The 22,958-nt window shown below is 40.9% G+C and overlaps 1 protein-coding gene across 6 annotated transcripts in view; it reads left to right on the top strand.

The window, feature by feature from the left end:
• The window catches only part of fam114a2 (family with sequence similarity 114 member A2), a 32,804-nt gene extending 17,870 nt beyond the window's left edge, over positions 1-14,934 (top strand). For all 6 annotated transcript variants that reach the window (XM_068043628.1, XM_068043630.1, XM_068043632.1 and 3 more), the window contains exons 10-14: positions 1,124-1,273; positions 5,155-5,294; positions 10,732-10,804; positions 11,274-11,327; positions 13,310-14,934. In XM_068043628.1, the coding sequence (XP_067899729.1) occupies positions 1,124-1,273; positions 5,155-5,294; positions 10,732-10,804; positions 11,274-11,327; positions 13,310-13,411 (519 nt within the window). In that variant the 3' untranslated portion in view covers positions 13,412-14,934. The remainder of the gene's footprint in view (positions 1-1,123; positions 1,274-5,154; positions 5,295-10,731; positions 10,805-11,273; positions 11,328-13,309) is intronic.
• The last annotated feature ends 8,024 nt before the right edge of the window (positions 14,935-22,958 follow it).

Genomic DNA, 22,958 nt, shown 5'->3' with positions numbered 1-22,958 from the left:
GATTAAAATCTGATGGAGTGTTCATAATTATGAAGAGTTTTGATGAAATAAAAGTGGAAATATTGATACTGACTGGGGAGTCAGTAACTAGAAGTTATAAATTTAATATCGCCAGAAGAATGACAAGAGGTTAGAACCATAGAAAAGTTATGGCACAGAAGAAGGCCATTCAGCCCATCGTGTCTGCACTGGCTGAGAAAACTAGTTGCTCAATCTAATCCCGCTTTCCAGCACCTGGTCCGTAGCTTCGCAGGTTACAGCACATCAAGTCGATTTTTTTTTTTAGGCAATCTATGTCCTAACAATTCCTTGCATATCAGAAATTTAAAACCGTGCTGGAAATATTCAGGTCAGGCAGCATCTGTGGAGAGAGAAGCAGAGTTAACGTTTCAGATTTGTGATCTTTCATCAGAACTTGCATATCAGAAACTGGTGGAAGGAGAATTTGTTTTTAAAAGGAAGTGGGCAAAATTTAAATAACACTTTTTTTAAGGGCAGGGTAAGGGGACCAAAAAACCAGCTATTTCAAAGAGCTGACAGCAACCACTGAGCCAAATGGCCCATTTCTATATTAAACTCTATGAATCTGTAAATGTATCTTTCCACATTTTTTGGTTTTTCAAATTGCTAAGATAGGACCTCAAATAGAAAATAAAAATGACAGAAAGAAAACTGTGGAAATGCTGGAATCGTTCAGGTCGGAGAACAATAACGTCAGGCAAGGACCCTTCCTTAGGATCATCTTTTACTTATCAGTTGTTTTGAGATGTGTACCTTTAAACATTGAAAAAGTAAGCATTTAAAATGTACCTTTTTAAAAAAAAAAATACCTTTTTAGCATGTCTTAGCCGTAGTATAACTACACCACAGAAATCACGAGTTTATGTTCTGTTAAAAAAATATACAGACCCATTGAATGATCCAAAGAATAATCAACGCAGTTTAGGTTGCATCTGTTTTAGAGAGAGATACTTTCCCATTTTAGGCACCAAGCATTCTTTGGTCAGCTGTAACATAGGCACACCTCTACTCTGCCTCAATTATTTGCTTCACCTTCAAACTCAAGAATAGTTATTTTCAATTTTTTTGTCATACTGAATAATGAAAGACTCATCTGTTTCAGGCCAGAAGGAATGCATATGACCGTATAACTGAAGTAAATTCTATCTCACCTACACAAATAGAAGAGATGTCAGAAGATCCAGAGAAAAAAGAACATGGTGAAGGATCTGTGTCTGATGACTTCAGCAAAGATCGTAAATTTTCAATTGAGGTAATGAAAGCTGCTTGATAATTCCTTCAAAACTGGGTTTATAGTAGTGGTTAGTGGGCTTAGAAATTACTTCCATAACATGACAGGAAAATATTTAACATGTGGATCCAGCATCTTTATCCCCTATTTTTTTAACTCTGACATTAGTGTATTTCTTTTACATGAGTTAACACCTTCTAAAATGGGAAACACGGGCATGTTTCACAAATACCTAAGCCTGCTAATCACCAACAATCATTTCTAGACTTAAATGTGGTGTTCAATTCAGTAGTTGGGGCAGTTAGTCATTTGACTCCCAGTTAGGAGGCACTGTGGCTGCCTAATGTTGCAACTCCACAGTCCCATCAAGCAAACTTCTTAGATCTTTGCCAAACTGTTCAACTTTTTAAGGTCATAATAGCTGTGAGGTTAAAGGGAAGGAATCAGGAGAGAGCATTCATGATGGAATCAGGATTACCTCTCATATCTCCTGTCAACGTATTGTAGCATGGTACTGATAAAGGTCACAGCAAGACGACAGCCTAGACTCCTTTTGAGATACAGTAAAAATAGTTTTAATAATTGGCACATGAGGTAACAGATTGCTTTCACAACAAAATTTAGTTTAAAAAAATTACAAAATATTTTTGCATAAGGAAACCGTTCATAAGCTGAGCTACTAGTTGCTCAAATCTATCTGTCACAGTTTGCTATACAAAGCCAGGTATTAAATAGGCTGAGTATTCCTGTTTGAAAAGGAATGTGATGGTTCTGGGTAATGACCTGAAGCATTATTTTGCTATGAGCTACTTGGAGCTGTAATTGACAAAAACAAATGCAGCATGTACATATAGATACCAATTGAAAGTTTAATTCAAATGTTGAACCACTTAAAGATTGTTTCAAACACTTAACTATGTAAAGTGAAATTGTTAAAATCATGTTTTTTTAAAAAAGCTGACTTTATTTACTGTTCAAGATTTTGGTGTATTCAAGCATGAAACTCAGTTTATGCACTAGGCCAGTCAGTGTTGGTTACTAAGGTCTGTTGAAGTCCATTTGTTAATGAAGAAATTACTTGTACAGGAGGAATGCCAGAGGACATCAACTAGTTTGTATATAATGGGCCAGAATTTGCTATCAAAATATAAAGTGACTCCTGACAATGCAGCCAAGCACTGAAGTCATCAGTGCCTTCCCAGCTGCCTATCAGTTCTGATGAAAAGTCACTGACCTGAAACGTTAACTTTGCTTCTCTCTCCACAGATGCTGCCAGCCCTGCTGAGCATTTTCCAGCACTTTTTGGTTTTATTTCAGATTTCCAGCATCTGCAGTATTTTGCTTTTAGTTTCTTTCTGCCAGTGTGGTGCTGCATGTGCTCAGCCTACATCAGCACCTGCTTGCCAGGACTAACTCGTGCATACGCTCTAAAACGTCATCGCATGCTGGAACAGGGCTGCTCGCTCCCCGCCATGCCGCTACCTTCCATCAGCCATTTGCACCCACCCTCAGCCACTCGCTCCCACCCTCACCCTTCTTTTTCCCCCCCCCCCTCCAGCCCCCAGCTTCGGTCACTGACTTGCTGCCGGCCTCATTGCTTCCCCCTTCAGCTGATCCCCCACCCCCCCCCGGCACGCTGCCCAAAGTGGGGGGTGGGGAACGAGCCACAAAACTAGCAAGGCAGGGAGTGAGCGGTCGAGGGGTGACAAGGTGACACGGGAGCCAATGGCCAAGAAGAGGGAAGCGGCGAGGTTGGGAGCAAGTGGCTGTTGGGGTGGGGAGGGTGCGAGGAGCGAGTGGCCAAGATGGGGAAGCGGCGAGGGTGGGAGTAAGTGGGGGGAAACAGAGCAGACAGGCGCAGGAGGGAGCGGTGAAGAGAAGCGCGATGGGATGGCTTCTATCTAAATTATAGCCCAGAATCCATTTGCACTACTGTAATTGTGCAAGAGGATAAGCCACATGAATCTATTTCCAAACCCAATATGTTAGAATAGTAAGTATCATATAAAGAGCAAATTGAAAGATGGCTAACAATGAGATTATTTGGTTCTGTATTAGCACAGGTTCTGTTGGGGGTGGGATGGAGGTGGCGATCGCAGCCACTGTGGGGATTTGGGCTTAAGGCTGCATTTACTTTTTGTGATAAATTGAGCAGCACCATCTTTATTACTGGCAGCTGCCAGAGACATCACAGACTTTGATGTTTCAGTGGATGAGGCTGCATTTGTGCATGTGTCAGTACTGTGCCACCTAGTGGTTGTTTGTCAGCAAACGCAGTCATCAAAATAATATCAAGGCTAATTGTGCTCGCTAATTTATGGGTAAATAATACAAATGTCATACCCTTTTAATGACATAAGTATTAATGACTGTCTCAACCTAGTTGGCATTGAAAATTAACTATTACAAATGTGACATCTCATTCCTTCAGGCTTTGATTTTTTTGAGAATGTTTGTCAGATTTTAATTTTCTTTTCCTTTGTCTTTTTTCCTATTTTTCTTTCCTCTCTCTCTCTCTCTCTCTCTCTCTCTCTGTCTCTCTCTCTCTCTCTCTCTCTCTCTCTCTCTCTCTCTCTCTCTCTCTGTGTCTCTGTGTCTCTCTCTCTGTGTCTCTGTGTCTCTGTGTGTCTCTCTCTCTCTCTCTCTGTGTCTCTCTCTCTCTCTCTCTCTCTCTCTGTGTGTCTCTCTCTCTCTCTCTCTCTCTCTCTGTGTCTCTCTCTCTCTCTCTCTCTCTCTCTCTCTCTCTCTGTGTCTCTCTCTCTCTCTCTCTCTCTCTCTCTCTCTCTCTCTCTGTCTCTCTCTCTCTCTCTCTGTGTGTCTCTCTCTCTCTCTCTCTCTCTCTCTCTCTGTGTCTCTCTCTCTCTCTCTCTGTGTCTCTCTCTCTCTCTCTCTGTGTCTCTCTCTCTGTATCTCTCTCTCTCTCTCTCTCTCTCTCTCTGTGTCTCTCTCTCTCTCTCTCTCTGTGTCTCTCTCTCTCTCTCTGTGTCTCTCTGTGTCTCTCTCTCTCTCTCTCTCTGTGTCTCTCTGTGTCTCTCTCTCTCTCTCTCTCTCTGTGTCTCTCTGTGTCTCTCTCTCTCTCTCTCTCTGTGTCTCTCTGTGTCTCTCTCTCTGTGTCTCTCTGTGTCTGTCTCTCTCTCTCTCTGTGTCTCTGTGTCTCTGTCTCTACCTGATTTGACCTTAAATTCACCCTCCTCCTTAGTCATTCCTGTAATTATTTCCAGTCCTTAAATCCTGTTGGTTGCCCTGCACACTCAGATCTGAGATGGCCTGTTTCCCTCACTACCATTTTCAGCTTGCACTTTCAGCAGCTTTGTGGGAAAAATAATTTGAGCTGGAGGATGCTGTATGAAGTCTCACTCATGGCAAATTCTGTCCCAGTATAATTTCTAGCTTAGACAGGCTTACTAAATAACTTGAGTCAGCAGTTTACTGATGCATCAGCTATTTGAAAATTACAACATGAAAAATGGCAGTGCTGGATGATGGCTGCTGATGAGTTCCCTGTCTAAGCAACTCTGGACAAGGTGTTGTCTTGATCACACAAACATTCACCAGATGATGGCATTGCTTTGTAAATAAGCAGGTTTATTCTATCTCTCACTGGACAACGCATTTAGAATAGTTCTTTAAATGCTGACCCATCCTTTGCATACATTTGCACCAATCTGTGGCACTCTTGTACTGCAAATAAATGCACCTTGAAAACATGCATTGTATTTTCATATGTGATTTTCCCATCTTCTGTGTGGGTTTTTAATCAGTCTCAATGTCACCCAATAAGTAAACTGAACTCTGGCTCAGCTACTATTCTTGGTTTTAAGTATGTGAATTGATTAAGGGGGGAGAAAGGTTGTATACTGCTTGTTCTAACAAAATTCATCATTCATCTGTGTACTTCACAGAATATCCATACATCTGCTATCAGAAGCTTGGCGGAACTCACTGCTCGATCCATTGAACAGTTCCATAAAGTGGCAGAACTAATTCTTCACAGTCGGGACCAAGATGTGGCCATGCTGGACCATGCCAAAACTCTGTCAAAGTATCAGATTTTAACACTTTAAAAAAAACATAATACTGCGGATGCTGGTAATCTGAAATTAAAACAGAAACTGCTTGAAATACTCGGGTCAGGCAGCATCTGTGGAGGGAGAAACCGAGTTATTGTTTAAATGATCTTTCATCAGACTGGGAAAAGTTAGAAATGGAATAGGTTTTAAGCATAGGGAAAGGAGGAAAGTGGGGGGAAAAAGAACAAAAGGGAATATCTGTGACGGGGTGGAAAACAGGAGAGATTAAATGACAAAAGGATTGATGGTGCAATGCCAAAGGGAGTGGTAATGGGACAAGTCCAGAAACAAAAAATGTACCTAGAGGAGGTGCAAATGGCAGAATGATAAACAGCTGCCATCCAAAAGCAAAAATGAGAATAAAACCGGAACCTGAAAAGGAAACAAAATTAAGCAGCGATTACAGTCCGAAATGTTGAACTCTATGTTGAGTCCGGAAGGCTGTAAAGTGCCTAATCGAAATATAAGATGCTGTTCCTCGATTCCTCCTTACATTGAGCTTCATTGGGAAACTGCAGGAGGCCGAGGAAAGAGAGGTCAGTGTGAGAGCGAGGTGGAGAATTAAAATGACAGGCGACTAGAAGTTTGGGGTCATGCTTATGGACTGAATGGAGGTGTTCCACAAAGCGGTCTCCCAATTTGTGTGTGGTTTCACCTGATGTAGAGCAGACCTCATTGTGAGCAACTAATACTTGGAAGCATTGTGAACTGTGAGGAGGATAGTATAGAACTGCAAAGGACATAGACAAGTTGGTGGAATGGGCATATACATGGCAGATGAGGTTCAATGCAGAGGAATGTGAAGTGATTCATTTTGTTAGGAAGAACATGAAGAGACAATATAAAATAAAGGATACAATTCTAATGGGGGTGCAGGAGCAGAGGGACCTGGGTGTATATGTGCATAAGTCATTGAAGGTGGCAGGACAAGTTGAGAGAGCAGTTAATAAAGCATACAGTATCCTGGGATTTATTAATAGGGGCATAGAGTACAAGAGCAAGGAGGTTATGTTTAACTTGTATAAGACACTAGTTCGGCGTCAGCTGGAGTATTGCGTCCAGTTCTGGGCGCCACACTTTAGGAAAATATTCTCTAATAGTTCCAGGAATGATGAACTTCAGTTATGAAGTTAGATGGAAGAAGTTAGGACTGTTTTCCTTGGAGAAGAGAAGGCTGAGAGGTGATTTGATCGAGGTATTCAAAATCATGAGGGGTCTGGACAGGGTGGATAGGGAGAAACTGTTCCCACTTGTGAAAGGATTGAGAACGAGAGGGCACAGATTTACAGTAACAGGTAAGAGAAGCAAATGTGACATGAGAAACTTTTTCATGCAGTGAATGGTTAAGTTCTGGATGCACTGCCTAAGAGTGTGGTGGAGGCAGGTTCAGTTGAAGCAGTCAAAAGGGAATTAGACTGTTGTATGAAAAGGAAGAATGTGCAGTGTTACGGGGTTAAGGTGGGAGAATGGCACTAAGTAAATTGTTCTTTCGGAGAATCGGTGCAGCCACGATGGGCCGATTGGCCTCCTTCTGCGCTGTAACAATTCTGTGATTTGTGATACAAAATACTAAATTGAAAGAAATACATGTAAATTGCTGTTTTCACCTGGAAGGAGTGTTTGGGGTCTTGGTGAGCAGACGAGGTAAAAGGGCAGGTGTTGCATCTCATGTGCTTGCATGTGAAGGTGCTTGGGAAGGGGAGGAGTTGTTGGAGTGATTGAGGAGTGGACCACAGTGTTGTGGAGGGAACAGTCTCTTCAGGATGCTGAAAGGGGAGGGGAAGTTGTGTTTGGTGGTGGCAGTAATGACAGAGAATGTCCTTGATTGAGAGAAAAGGAAGACGTATCAGAAGCGCTGGTATGGAAAGCTGCATCAGTTAAACAGATGTGACCGATGGAAAAACTGGGAGAATGGATGGAACCTTTACAGGAAAGGGGTGTGAGGAAGTGTAGTCAAAGTAGCTGTGGGAGTCAGTGGGCTTACAATGAATATTCGTTAGTAGCCGCTCCCCAGAAATGGAGACAGAGGTTGAAGAAGGAAAGGGAAGAGTTGGAGATGGACCATGTGAAGGTGAGAGAAGAGTAGAAATTGAAAGCAAATTTGATGAAATTTTCTACTTTGGGGTGAGAGCAGCAACAGCACCAATACAATCATCCAAGTACCGGAAACCAGAGGTGAGGAGAACTTGAGTAAAACTGGATCAAGGAATATTCCACATATATCATAAAAAGGCAGGCATAGCTAGTACCCAAGCGGGTAACCATAGCAACATCTCCGATTTTGAGGAAGATAAGAGGTGTTGCCGTAGTTACCCGCATATCTCCTGGCTATTCCAGCCACTCAGTTGGATATTTGGAACATTCCTTGTTCCAGTCGACTTGGGGGCCCTCTCCCTCACCTCTTTCCAGTACATTGATGACTATCGGTGTTGTTTCTTGCTCTCGCCCTGAACTGGAAAACAGCTACCAAGACTGCACTTTCTCACAAACCGTTTCCTTTAAGGACTGCATTCCATTCTCCCTGTTTCTCCGTCTCCATTTGTTCTAATGATGCAACTTTCTATACCAGCTCCTCTGATATGTCTTACTGTTGCCTCAACCGAGGATTTCCGCACCCTATCCCAAACATGGTTGATGGGATCCTTGACTATGTCCGCCCCATTTCCTGTCGTTCTGCTCTCACCCTATTTTCCCCACCACCCCTCAGAACCATGCTAGGATTCCCCTTGTCCTCTGCTTCTACCCCACCTGCCTCTGTATTCAACGGTTCAACTTCTGCCATTTCTGCCACCTCCAGCTTGATGCCACCAGCAAACACATCCCCTTTCAGCATTCCGAAGGGTCAGTTCCCTCCGCGACACCCTGCTCTACTCCTTAGTCACCCCCAACATTCCCTCCCTTTCCCGTGGTATCTTTCCATGCAAGCACAGGAGATGCAACACCCGCCCTTTTACCTCTTCTCACCATCCAAGACCCCAAACACACTTTCCAGGTTAAACAATGATTTACATGTTACTTCTTTCAATTTAATATACTGTATTTGCTGCTCATAATACGGTCTGCTCTACTCTTTGGAGACCAAATACAGTTGGGTGACTGCTTTTGTAGACCTCTTCCGTTTAGTCAGCAGGTGCTACCCTGAGCTTCTAGTCGCCTGCCATTTTAACACTCCACCTTGCTCTCGCTGTCTTCTGTCCTCAGTCTTCAGCAGTGTTCCAAGGAAGCTGAATGTTGGCTCAAGGAACAGAGCCTCATATTTCAATTAGGCACTTTACGGCCTTCCGGACTTAACATTTTGGTCTGAAATTGTTGAACTCAATCTCTGCCCTTGCTTTGTTTTCTTTCTCTTTGAAGGTTTAGTTTTTCTCTTGTTTTTGCTTTTGGATGGCTGCTGTTTGATTCTGCCGTTCATATCTCCTGTAGCCACATGTTTTGTTCCATTACCACACCCTTTGATCTTGCACCATCAATCCTTTTGTCATTTAATCTGTCCCCCTCTCCCACCCTATCATAGACCTTTTTTTATTTTTTTATTTTTATTTAGAGATACAGCACTGAAACAGGCCCTTCGGTCCACCGAGTCTCTGCCGACCATGAACCACCCATTTGTACTAATCCTACACTAATTCCATATTCCTACCACATCCCCACCTGTCCCTATATTTCCCTTTCACCTACCTATACTAGGGGCAATTTATAATGGCCAATTTACTTATCAACCTGCAAGTCTTTGGCATGTGGGAGGAAACCGGAGCACCCAGAGGAAACCGACGCAGACACAGGGAGAACTTGCAAACTCCACACAGGCAGTACCCAGAATTGAACCCGGGTCGCTGGAGCTGTGAGGCTGCGGTGCTAACCACTGCGCCACTGTGCCACGCTCTTTTGTTATTTTTCCACCTTTCCCACCCCTCTTCTCTTACTTAAAACCTATTGCGTTTCTAACTTTTCCCAGTTCTGATGAAAGGCCATTGACCTGAAACATTAATTTTTTTTCTCTCCCCCACAGATGCTGCCTGACCTGTTGAGTATTTCCAGCGTTTCTGTTTTTATTAAATTTTAAACAATTCCTTGAATAGAAGAGGAGGCTTGCTTGGCATTTTTAAGTGGAAGTGCATGTACTTCAAAGTGGCGTGTTCTATCACACACCATCCTGACTTGAAACTGTTGCTGTTCTTTCTCTGTCGTTGGGTCAAAAACCTGGAACCCCCTTCCTAACAGCATTGTGAGTGTACCTACACCAGATGGACTGCAGCAGTTTAAGAAGGCGGCTCACCACCACCTTCTCAAAGGCAATTAGGAATAGGCAACAAATGCTGGCTTTGCCAGCAATGCTCATATTCCATGAATGAGTTTTTAAAAAAAGTTCCATTCCCTGATACTGCAGTACTGCACGTTGAGCAACAGAATTACCTAAATACATAGTTGGCCTTGGATGATAGCACAAAATAGTTATTAGTGAAGTGGCAGCCTGTTTTACACACCGTCTGATTTTATTTCCCAATAAAAGCAGGGTATAAAATGAGATAAAAGCAAAATACTGCACATGCTAGAAATCTGAAATAAAAACAAGAAATGCTGGAAATACTCAGCAGGTCTGGCAGTATCTGTGAAGAGAGAAGCAGAGCTAACGTTTCAGGTCAGTGACCCTTCTTCGGAACTGCAGAGTTCTGAAGAAGGGTCACTGACTTGAAACGTTAACTCTGCTTCTCTCTCCACAGATGCTGCCAGACCTGCTGAGTATTTCCAGCATTTCTTGTTTTTATATAAAATGAGATGTTGGTTCATAATTGCCTGTTTTGCGCTACCACCCAAGACCCAATTTCACCTCTATAAACCTTTAAGTGTCTGGAAAATAAAGCCATTGAAAAGGCCAATAGTATGTTGAGTTTTATAAATAGGGGCATAGAAAGTAAACAAGTCATGGAGCACTTTTAGAAGGCAATGGTTAAACCACACTTTGAATAGTGCATGCAGGTTTGGACATCCCATTATAGAAAGGACACAAATCATAAAAGTATAAAACTTGATCTTTAAAAATGTTGTAATTTTAACATAGCTTTCTATCTTGTGAACGACCAAATGCTTTTTCGGGCAAGCTAGAATACTAATTTATCTACCTCATCAACATTTATCCAGTATCATGGGGCTGTCTGGTAAATTTAATCAGTTTTTGATGGAATGTACAGCATTCCATCTTGTAAGTGGAAGGAAACTGATACTGTCCATCTTTCTTCCCTTGCCCTCATTTATTATTCCATGTGGGATTAACCCTGCCTCCAAATTAGAGGACAGTGAAAGGGGATAAAATACTTTGTTGGCCAGGAGAAGAGAACAACCTGGGAAAATTCTACGGCAGATTTTTTTAATTGTTAAATGTTTTTTCCTAATTCTAGTTTCCTTTTACAGAGTGACTGTTGTCTTGTGTAAGGAAGTGTCTGCTCTTTCTAAACAATTTACCTCCTGTTTGACGACAATAGGGGTAAGGAACAGAGTTCTTTTTTCCTCTGATGCAGAAATTTAAATCGAGTTATGAAATCAGTTGAAGTGGCTAGAGATGTAGTATAGAAATTACAACTCTGACTTCCCAAATACATGGCTGTAGGTTACATCCTTTGGAATTCAATCAGCTTATCATATTTGGGATGTTAAGTGAGCTTCATTGGAGCGTCATAACTTGGAGAAGGGAGGAAAAAATTAAATGTTCATCTGATGCTGCTGCAAATGTGCTGAGTCACTCTTCAGCAGTGATGAGGAAGCCAGTAATCAGGATTGCTCTGCCCTCTCAGTTGAATGAGGAGAATTATATTTGCTTTTTGTTTCTTGGCCTTGAATTAGTTTTCATAATTTAATATTTAATGTTTTGACTCTCTTCCCTTCCAGTATTTATCTTTGAAGGTTTTCTGTCTAAAGGTAGACATGTAAAACGCCTTGCTCTGTTTTCTTTACAGGCTAAAGAGAAGGTAGAAGTTCTTAATCCATTAATTACTGGAGTATTTTTGGAGGTAAGTTTTATCTAAATCAATTTACACACTGTAACTGGTTCGTCTCACTACGTAAGTATCAGATTGGCTTAGTGGTGGCACTCTTGTCTCTGAATCAGAAAAATGTAGATTCAAGCCCAACTCCAGGACCTGAGTACACAATGTAGTGATACATCAGTGCAGTGCTGAAGGAGTGATGCATTGTTAAAGCAGCCACCTTTCAGATGAGATGTTAAATTAAGGTCCCACCTACTCTTTCAGCTGGAAATAAAATATTCCAAAGCATTATTTGAAGCAGGAGAGTCTTGGCCAAAAGTTATCGCTTGAACTACAACACCAAAAATGAGACTGAGTAACTGGTCATTGATCTCATTACTGTTGGTGTCCTTGATTTGTGTAAGTTGGATGCCTACATAATAACAGTAACTACACTTGAAAAGTAATTAATTGCCTGTGAAGCATTTTGGAAAGCCCCAAGGATCTGTAATGTGCTACATAAATGCAAGATCGTTCTTTCTGCATGATTGTTTAGTTGAAATCCAAAACATCCAATTACAAGTCAAACTTTTTTTCTCCCATTGAAGATTGTTATCTGTTTTATAGAAAATCTAACTGACTTCAGTAGGATCTTTTAGCTCAATATCTCTATGGACAGCATCAAAAATAACTTGATTGTTTATTTCATATTTAGGAGATTTTACTGTGCACAAACTGGCTGTCAAGTTTATTTGCATAACAGTGATTACACTTAAAAGTACTTTGTTAGATCTAAAGTGTTTTAGAACATCCTAAGGACATGGCCTATATATAAATGCAAGTTTTTTTTTATTGAAACTAAGTTGGCTGTCTGAAAGTTGACAAGGTTGATTTGGTGAAGTGCCATTCTATTTCATTACACAATGTTTCTAGTACATTCTCTAGCAGTCCGTAAATATATTTGATGTCTACAGCAGGTGCAAATTGGATACCATATAGGATATTGGAAAATTATGCAATTTGCCAATGGATCCAATTTCCTTTGGAGGCTTTCCACAAAATTTGCAGGCTAATCTGGTTAGGCTGGGTGGTTCGTTTTCCTGTAGGTGAAGACATGATGGGCAGAGTGGCCTCCTGTGCTGTAAATTTTCTAAATCTTCTAAATATCTGAAGAGGAGGAATGTGCAGAGATGTGGGGGAGTGGCAGTATGTGAATTGCTCCTTAGGAGGACCAGCACAGCCGCAATGGGTCAAATGGCCGACTTCTGTGCTGTAACAATTCTATGATTCTATAATCAAAAAAGGTCTATTGTCTGCCAGTGGCCCATTGCCCTTCCATCTTAACTGTTTTTCAAATTAGTTTTTCAGCAATCAGTAGATGACAATGATATGCTTACATGCATTTATCTTTTAATATTTCCCCTGTGAAAACTTGCAATGTGCATCTTCCATTTTCTTTGCCATTCTTTGACAGTTCCATGAAAGCAAACTGCTAATTTAAACAACTGCTTCATCAGCTGGTGTGAACCAGCCAATAAGAGCATAGAAGAAAAGATCACCTTATTCATGGAACCAAACACTGAAAGCTGCTGCAGGCTGTCTGAAATGTTGTCCTTTGATTGCAGAACTCTGCCAGTTCTTGCCTTCCTTAATGTTTATCTCTGATAACCTAGAGGTTTTTAAAATCCTAGCTTGACCTCACTTGATCACCACTGTCTTAATTTATCTGGTCTTCTCTCAATTTCTTCAACTTTTGTAGTATCTCATCAGTCTTGGTCCATCACTCTGGTTTGTTTATAAGCGAAAACCTAGAAAGAAAAACGAGGCCTGCTAGCATTCAATAAAGGCTCTGAGATCCTTTAGTTCTCAGTAAAATTCATCCAGTAATTCAAATGAGGCTAGATTACAAAACTCATCTGTTCATTCCTCTGCTGTCATGCTTGTGAATATCTCAAAGTAATTTTTTCTTTGGCCAATGACACATTTTTCCTGCAGCATTTTGTAACATGTTTAAACTTCTTTTCCAGGCTTCCAACAGTGCAACTTACATTCAGGACGCATTCCAGCTCCTGCTTCCAGTTCTTCAAATTTCTCATATCCAGATTCGCTCAGAAGCCACTGCACACTAACTGGTCTCATTTACTTGTTTGATATGAAAACTTTGTTGAATTTTATGCTAAAAATTGATCTACAGATGTGGATTATTTTCAGATGCATCTTGCAACAATCAGGGGGCTGTTTTAGACATGGATTCTGATGGGAGGTGGAGTTTAATAGAGTGCAGGAGTAAAACCACCCCTGCTCAGAATAACCTAAGACACTCGATGAATCCATGTTTTAAAAAAAGTTTTTCTCTTTTTGCTCCCCTTTCTGTGAGAAGTGTTCAGATATTAATGTCCAGCATATGATTCTGATGCTCAGATTTTCTTGAAATCCAAGCTTTTGTCTGAGTCGCAGAAAAATTCATGTTCCTTGTAATTAATTGCCTCTAAATTTATTTCAGTACCCAGTATAATAGCTATACATAAAAGTCCTTTTCATTGTTACTGATCTTTTTACAGTAAAATATTACTTGGCAATTGCTATATAAATTCTAAAGTAATTCAGAATGCACGGAAGTGACCAAACTATAGTGAAATACTGTGCCAACAGTTTTCTGTGTTCTGCCAGGCTGGACATTTAGCTAAATGCACTTTTAGGCACATCTATATTTTCTTACCATATGCCTCAGAAACTTTTCAAAGAAATTGATGTACAATGAATTACTTTTTAAGTACACGGAGTGTTGACATGTAGATAAAAATGAAATCCATGCTGTGTGACGTCCAGGGGCGTATTGTCCATTTTTCGTTCAGATGAGCTTTTATACCAAGGTCTAGTCCGTCTGATTCTATGGTGCAGGCTCCCATGGTACTAATTGAAGAGGAGCAGTGAGCTATATCAGTGTCCTGGCTAACATTCTTCCTTCAACCAGTACTAATAGTAATGGATAAGCTAGTCTCTCACCTCATTGTGTGTCATAGTAGCTTCCGTTCAAAGTAATTCATTATACTTGAAACGCCATGACTCATTGACCGGCTTTTGTTTAAAATGTGCATTTTGTGGTTAAATATGTCTCTATGACATGATTAAGGTGCTGTATAAATTCAAGGTTTTTTTTTTGCATAATCTGTTGATATTAACCTATAAATGGAAAGTATATTTGTAGCAGCAACATAAGCTCTTATTTGCCCCTTTCCCTCAAAAAGAAGTTGGGCTTTTGGGTTTTGAAGCCTGTTCTTTTGCTGCTATCTCATCAAGTTATGCAGCCCTTTTTTATTGTATTGTCTTAAACTGAGTTTAATACTTCAACTACAACAACAGCAGCAGTACTGTATATGCATCCAGCTGCTGGAGGAGACTTCATTGTTACTTATTTAGGTTCCTATTAACTGTTGCAAATTAAAGTGGCTGCTTTCTTCAATTGGATCCTATATCACCTGGAGCAAATAGTATTTACTTAATCAACTTCCTGAAATTGAAAGTGTGGTTGTCACCAAAGAGTGCAGGGGAATACAGAACTCTTTCTTTTATTATAAATATTCTGTAGTACCTAATGTACATTTTTCATTGCTTCATTTGTAAATATAAAAGTGCCAGACTTTATAATTTATTGAACTTTATCTTGTTTTTCATGACTTTCAAGAATCTGTTCATCACTTTAAAACAAAAATTGGTTCAAAATATTTTTGTCACATCAACCTATTTGTGTTCAACTTGTTGAATAGAAGGTTATGTAAACTGACTTTTTGTAAAGCTTTTTATATTACTGATGAATTGTGGTAATCAGGAAATGGTAAATTGGTTGGTACTTAGCTAGTTTATTAGCCATTACCCAGTAGTAATGTGCAAAGAATGCTCAGATAAGTCACTGAATATAGAATTTATTCCATGAGTGAGTGCCATTGAATAAATCGATTGTTAAATGGTTATAAATGGAGTAAATTCTGCAGTAAATGACTGCCGTCAACTTATGCTTATATATGCCAGCTGATTACTGATGGCATTGCACACTGAGTTGAAGAAGCAGCAGCCGGGAGATAACTGGACCACAAGCTGCATAGTGTTACGACTGAGGCGGGAGGAGTGCACTGTTTGTTCTAGTTCTACTTCTCCACGGGTTCCAACATCTATTTAAATTTTTTCAGACTTACCAATATGGTCAATCATAGACTCTGTTTTTATCCCAGAGTAAAACACACCAACCAGGTTTCTTTAATAAACAAAATTAGCAGTTTATAATAAACCAATCTTAACTAGTAATGAAGTAAAGCATAATCACAGATTGAAATATTAAAGTTCCCTTTTTACCTTAGTCCCTCGCACACATACACCTGTTAACTGGAAAAATAAAGGGATTTTTGTTTTCAGAGCTACTACAGAAAAAAAAACTTGTGTTGGATGCTTGCTCATTTCTTGAAGAAACATGAGATATATTGTGTTCGAAAATTGGCATACAGTCTGGCCTCCACGTACATGCAGACAGGTCGCTGGGATCTTTTAGAGCAGTTCTTTTTAGGTGGTGTTGAGAATTAACAGGCTTTCCAAAGACACGAGACGGGATGAGTTGACACAGTGGACTTCTTGGTCTTTTAGAGAGGTGCTAGAAAGCTGAGTTGGGTGTGGTCTCTCCTTCCTTGGGAATTCTCTTCTCTCCTTGGAAGTTCTCTCCCTTTGTACACAGTTCAACCCCAACTCAAAACAATTCAGGAGCGAAATTGACAACAGCAGGTCAACATCTTGACCTGTCACTTCTTTGTAAACAACTTCTGCAGGTGTCCAAAGTTCTCTGTTGTTTATTGAGCTGGAAGTCAGGTGGTTTCCCAGAAAGGCTTGTTGTTGGAAGTCTAGTGGTTTCCCAGAAAGGTTTTCTTTCCTCACAAGACCTCTCAGTGGCCCTTTTTAGAAAAAACATAACCAGGGACTGTTTTTTAAAGTTAAGTGGCCTTTACGTGACTCCCTTTGAAAACACCAAAGTTTAGCAGTTTTTTTTAAATTTTTAATTTTAGAGATACAGCACCGAAACAGGCCCTTCGGCCCACTGAGTCTGTGCTGACCATCAACCACCCATTTATACTAATCCTACACTAATTCCATATTCCTACCACATCCCCACCTGTTCCTATATTTCCCTACCACCTACCTATACTAGGAGCAATTTATAATGGCCAATTTACCTATCAACCTGCAAGTCTTTGGCATGTGGGAGGCACCCGGAGGAAACAATCTTTCAAAATGAATCTTCAAAAAATATATTTCACAAAACACAACACTTTCGTAACAGTTGTAATTCAGTCCCTATTTTAAATTCATATTCTTATATTTTTATATGTCTAATACGAATTCCCTGCCCAGAATTATTATAATTGGCTCTGTAAAGAAAGAACTTGCATTTTTGTGTCTTTCATGACCTCAGGATTTCCCAAAGCACTTTACATCCAATCAAATACTTTTAAAGTGTAGCAACTTCTGTAGGGGAATAAGCCAAGTTACACACAGCAAGATCCCACAACCAGCAATAAGATAATGACCAAATAATCTGTTTTAGTGGTGTTGGTTGAGGGATGAATATTGGCCAGGGCTCCACGGGGAACTCCCTCTTCAAATAGTGTCATGGATCTTTTACGTCCACCTGAGGCGGCAGACAGGGCCTTGGTTTAATGTCTTATCTGAAAGACAACACTTATGATAGTGTAGTACTGAAGGGTCATCTAGAATATATGCTGAAGTCTCGAGTGGGGCATGAATCTACAACTTCCTGACTGAGGTGAGAATGCTCCCACTGAAAACCTGTCATGTGTAATTACACTGCTCTCAGTGGCGGTGGTACAGTACCCCACCAGCAGAAGGGTATAATTCAAAATTTATATGGACAATTTCTATTATAAACGTGAACTTAGAAATTTATGATGAAAATAGGTGGTGAGAAATATATGCCAACATAGATTAAAACTACATTTATATTTATGAATGATGTATAATGGTTTTTGCTTACTTTTATCAGTTGGATTTTACTTCTAACTTTCATAAAGTGGAAATTTGTTCAGTAAACACTGTCATCCCCTAAATTTTGTTCATATCTTAAAACTCCTATTCTGGAATCAAATTTAAAATCATGGACATACATCCATTATGAATTTTTTAATATAAAATTCCTACAGTAAATTTAAATTTCTAGTTCCATGAATTTGGGGAATTTAGAACAAGATGATTCAGTACTAGTAGTTCATGGTGTCAGTGACTTTATAAGCTTAGTTTCTAGATAGTATTTGCATTATAAAAGCTAAAATTTGGAACATTAATCTACAGTGTTTTCAGAGTATTGACGTGGTTTTGGGAAGTACAGGAAATGGGCTGCCCCTGCACCCAAATAGGCACATGAGACCATTGAGTTGGGGTGGAGAAAAGGTCAATGATCTACCCCACACACCAATGAAGTGTGAATGTTGCACATATCTGATTTACATGCTTGATCCTTTCCCTTGTAATTGTGGAAGCTTTTTATTAAATTAATTCCCAGAACAGTAGTGGAAATTTGTAAACACTAGAACTTTTTGTTAATTTTTTTTAAAGTGTGTGTATAATCAGTTCATTTGCAGAATTTTTGGTATCGACCTTTTGATCATTTCACATACACAGCTAAATGTATTAACCCAGTTAAAATTACTAAGACAGTTTTCACAGGCTAATAGTGTATGGACAGGGATGAAAAGAATTATAATAATGAGTTAGAATTGTTTCTCATACCTGAAAGAGAGACAACTTTAAGAAATTCTTTTAGTACAGCAATGTGAAGAAAGAATTTTCATTGCCAGTGTAGACAGAATTTTTTTTGCAATAAAGATTGGAAGAGGTAAGACAAATGTGTGCATAGCAGCTGTATCAACAATATGTAGACAGATGGTGATAATGACATGATAAAAACATTTACCCTACAAAATACTATCTGGAGCGCACATGAGGATTCTTCGATCTGATCTTACTAAGGCTAGCAAAAGCAGCAAATTTGAAGCCCAGGGAAGGTAATTTATTGACCTGGTTAGGAATTTGGTTGAGTGACAGCAGACAGAATAGGGATAACAGGTACTCTAATTGGCAGGATGTGACTAGTGTCCCACACGGATCTGTACTGGGGCCTCAACTATTCACTATTTACAACTTTGGGATAGAGTCACATATCAAGTTTGCCTGCTCCCTTGACCACATTCCCTACTGATCAGCCAACATATCATCCTGGTCCCCATGTTAGCTGATACTGTTAATGGTTGTCTCTTTTCATATACCCGCCTTCAAATTTGCTATAATCACCCATCTCCTCAAAAGAAAACACTCGACTCCACTGTCCTTTCAAACAACTGCCCCATCTTCAACCTCCCTTACCTCTTCAAAGTCCTTGGATGTGCTGGATATTCAGTGGATAAGGCTGAAGCATTTGCAACAATCTTCAGCCAGTAGGACCGAGTTGATGATCAATCTTGGCCTCCTCCTGAAGTCCCCAGCATCACAGATGCCAGTCTTCAGCCAATTTGATTCATTCCGTGTGATATCAAGAAACGACTGAAGGCACTGGATACTGCAAAGACTATGGGCCCTGACAATATTCAAGCAATAGTACTGAAGACCTGTGATCCAGAACTTGCCACACCCCTAGCCAAGCTGTTCTAGTGTAGCTACAACACTGGCATCTACCTGGCAATGTGGAAAATTGCCCAGGTCTGTCCTGTACACAAAAAGCAGGAAAATCCAACACAGCCAATTACCACCCCATCAGTCAACTCTCGATCATCAGTAAATTGATGGAAAGTGTCGTCAACAATGCTATCAAGTGGCACTTGCTTAGCAATAAATAACCTGCTCAGTGACACTCAGTTTGGATTGCGCCAGACCCACTCAGCTCCTGACCTCATTACAGTCTTGGTTCAAACATGGACAAAAGAGCTGAACTCAGGAGATGAGGTGAGAGTGACTGCCCTTGACATCAAAGCAGCATTTGACAGAGTATGGCATCAAGGAGCCCAAACAAAACTGGAGTCAATGGGAATCAGGGGGAAACTCTCCGCTGGCGTAAAGGTAGATGGTTGTGGTTGGTGGAGGTCAATCATCTGAGCTCCAGGACATCACTGCAGGATTTCCCCAGGTTAGTATCCTAGGCCCAACCATCTTCAGCTGCTTCATCAATGACCACCTTTCAATCATAAAGTCAGAATTGGGGATGCTTGCTGATGATTGCGCAATGTTCAGCACCATTCGCGACTCCTCAGATACTGAAGCAGTCTGTGTAGAAGTGCAGCAAGACCTGGACAATATCCAAGCTTGGGCTAAGTGGCAAATAACATTCACGCCACACAAGTGCCAGGCAATGACCATCTCCAACAAGAGAGAATCTAACCACCTTCCCTTGACATTCAATGGAATTACGATCTCTGAATCCCCCACTGTCAACATCCTCGGGGTTACCATTGACCCGAAACTGAACTGAAGTAGCCATATAAATGCCATGGCTACAAGAGCAGGTCAGAGGCTGGGAATCCTGCAACGAGTAACTCACCTCCTATCTCCCCAAAGCCTGTCCACCAATTACGAGGCACAAGTCAGGAGTGTGATGGAATACTCTCCACTTGCCTGGATGGGTGCAGCTCCAACAACACTCAAGAAGCTCGACACCATCCAGGACAAAGCAGTCCACTTGTTTGGCACCCCATCCACAAACATTCACTCCCTCCACCACCATGCACAGTGGCAGCAGTATGTACCATCTACAAGATGCACTGCAGCAACGCACCAAGGCTCCTTAGACAGCACCTTCCAAACATGCGACCTTTACCAACTAGAAGGACAAGGGCAGCAGATGCATGGGAACACCACCACCTGCAAGTTCCCCTCCAAGCCACACACTATCCTGACTTGGCACTATATCACTGTTCCTTCATTGTTGCTGGGTCAAAATCCTGGAACTCCCTTCCTAACAGCACTGTGGGCGTAGCTACCCCATACTGACTGCAGCAGTTCAAGAATGCAGTTCACCACCACTTTCTCAAGGGCAGTTAGGGATGGGCTAGCCAGCGATGCCCACATCACATGAATGAATAAAACAAAAGCCACCCAACTGTTTTGCTGGGGAAAGGTATAACATTTCCACCAGAGAGCATACTGAATGCCAAGGTTTTAGTGAATGGTATCTGTGGGGAATATATGCCCATACCTTTGTATCGGGTGCACCTGGAGTATGACCTAATGTCTGGAATGAAAATTGTGGGAGTTGTTCACAGTTTGCCTGTAGATGGAGTTGATCCACTCGTGGGGAATGATTTGGCCAGAGCAAATGTAGTAGTTTCTCCAGTAGTCACAGAAAAACCAAGTCAGAGACGGGACAGTTGCAGGAAAAGGTTCCAGGAATTTCTCCTTCATGTGTTGTGACCTGAGCAATGGCTAAACAAGTTCCATTGTTGGAGGTCAGATTGGCACCACAGACAGCCGAATATCTGAAACTTTCTTTGGGGATTTGGCTAATCCGAAGGAAATATTTAATAAGTTTTCTCAAATCAAGGCTCAGGAAGTCAATCCAGAATTAAATAAAGTGGCACAATCGGCTCTAACTGAAGTTGAGGCAAAGGGAGTACCGGAAGGCTACTATATTAAAAATGGGATTCTGATAAGGAAGTGGAGACCTCCTTACAGAGCTATGGATGAAGAATAGACAGTTGTTCATCAGATAGTGGTACCGCCCGAGTATTGCCGAGAAATATTACGGATAGCACATGAAATTCCTATAGCGGGTTATGTGGGGATCCAGTAGACCCAATCAGGTATAGGTCGATATTTTTACTGGCCAGGTTTTTTCAATGACATGGTGCAATTTTGTAAAACGTGCCATACATGCCAGATTGTGGGAAAACCGCAACCTGCCATAAAACCGGTACCTCTAATTCCCATACCAGTTTTTGGGGAACCATTTAGTAGGGTGTTGGTAGACTGTGTAGGACCTTTACCAAAACAAAGGCGGGACACCAATATATACTCACTATCATGGATATGGCTACTTGGTTCTCAGAGACCATTCCCTTGAGAACAATTTCTGCTAAGGTAGTGGTAGAGAAGTTAACCCAGTTCTTTACTACATATGGATTACCAATTGAGATTCAATCAAATCAAGGTTCCAATTTTATGTCAAAATTTTTTCAAGAAGTCATGAATAATTTGGGTATAACACAGTTAAAGTCTTCAGCGTATCACCCACAGACACAAAGGACTTTAGAATAGTACCATTAAACCCTCAAAACGATGATTAGGGCATCCTGTCATGAATATCCCCATGTTTGGGATAAAGGGCTAGACGTTTTTTTATTTACCACTAGAGATTCACTGAATGAGTCTACTGGTTTTAGTCCTTTTGAATTAGTTTATGGACATGAGATAAGAGGTCCTCTAAAATTAATTAAAGAAAGATTTTCAGAACAGAGATGAATCTTCTGTGCTAGATTATGTATCCGTGTTCCGGGAGTGGCTCATGAAAGCCTGCAAAGTGGCTCAGGAACACCTAAAAGCTTCCCAAACTCCCAGGAAGAAATGGGCAGACAAGCATGCCAAGACCCAAACATTTCAACCAGGGGATGAGGTGTTAGTATTACTGCCTTTACAGGAGTGAACCGCTAATAGCACGGTTCAGTGGTCCATATAAAGTGGTCAAAAGAATTGGTAAAGTAAAATTATTTGATTGACACCTTAGATTGCTGGAAAAAGAATCAGATGTGGCACATCAATATGTTGAAACAATATAATCGCTGGGAGGAGGATGAGGAAGCATAGGTATGTCAGGTAGTAAGGACAGAGAAGGATGAAAGGGATAGTGAGGATGAGACAGAAGGAGACCTAGACAATTCTCAAATTGAATCTCCTACTACCAGGTTAGCTAATACTAAATTGTTAGGGAGATTGGACACTATGCTTTCATTATTTAGATGCAGAACAATGAGAAGACCTAATAAGGCTACTCACAGCATTTAAAAGAGTCTGTAGGGACAAACCAGGAAGTACAACCTTTGCCACACATGATGTCGACGTACAACCATATGAATTAGGAGCAGAAGTAGGCCATTTGGCCCCTCAAGCCTGCTCCGCCATTCAATAAGATCATGGCTGATCTGTTTCTGACTCGAATTCCATCCTTTCCTATAAAACAGCATCCTTATCACTTAAGTTCATCGAAACAGGCCCAGGGATTTTTGCTTTTACAATACATGTTGGAAAACTGCCTAATTGAACGCAGTCAAAGCAGCTGGAGTTCCCCAGTGGTATTAGCACTTAAACCTGATGGTACAGCTGGATTCTGCATAGGCAACAGAAAGGTTGATGCAGTAACAAAGGCAGACTTCTACCCAATTCCTCACTTGGAAGACTGTATTGACAGAGTGGGCAGTGCCACGTTTCTTACAAAAATAGATTTGTTAAAGAGATACTGGCAGGTTTCTTTAACACCCCGAGCTAAAGAAATATCGGCCTTTGTCACACCAGATGGTTTTTTCCAATGACGAGTGATGCCATTCGGGCCAACAAAATGCCCCAGCTATTTTTCAGAGATAAGTGATAGCCAGTGTTCCAAACTGTGTGGTTTATCTTGATGTACTGGAACGCAGTGAC

Source organism: Heterodontus francisci, chromosome 12 (assembly GCF_036365525.1).
Source record: "Heterodontus francisci isolate sHetFra1 chromosome 12, sHetFra1.hap1, whole genome shotgun sequence".
In the NCBI taxonomy this organism is placed as follows: Eukaryota; Metazoa; Chordata; class Chondrichthyes; order Heterodontiformes; family Heterodontidae; genus Heterodontus; species Heterodontus francisci.
This window is presented reverse-complemented; position numbering and strand designations above follow the sequence as displayed.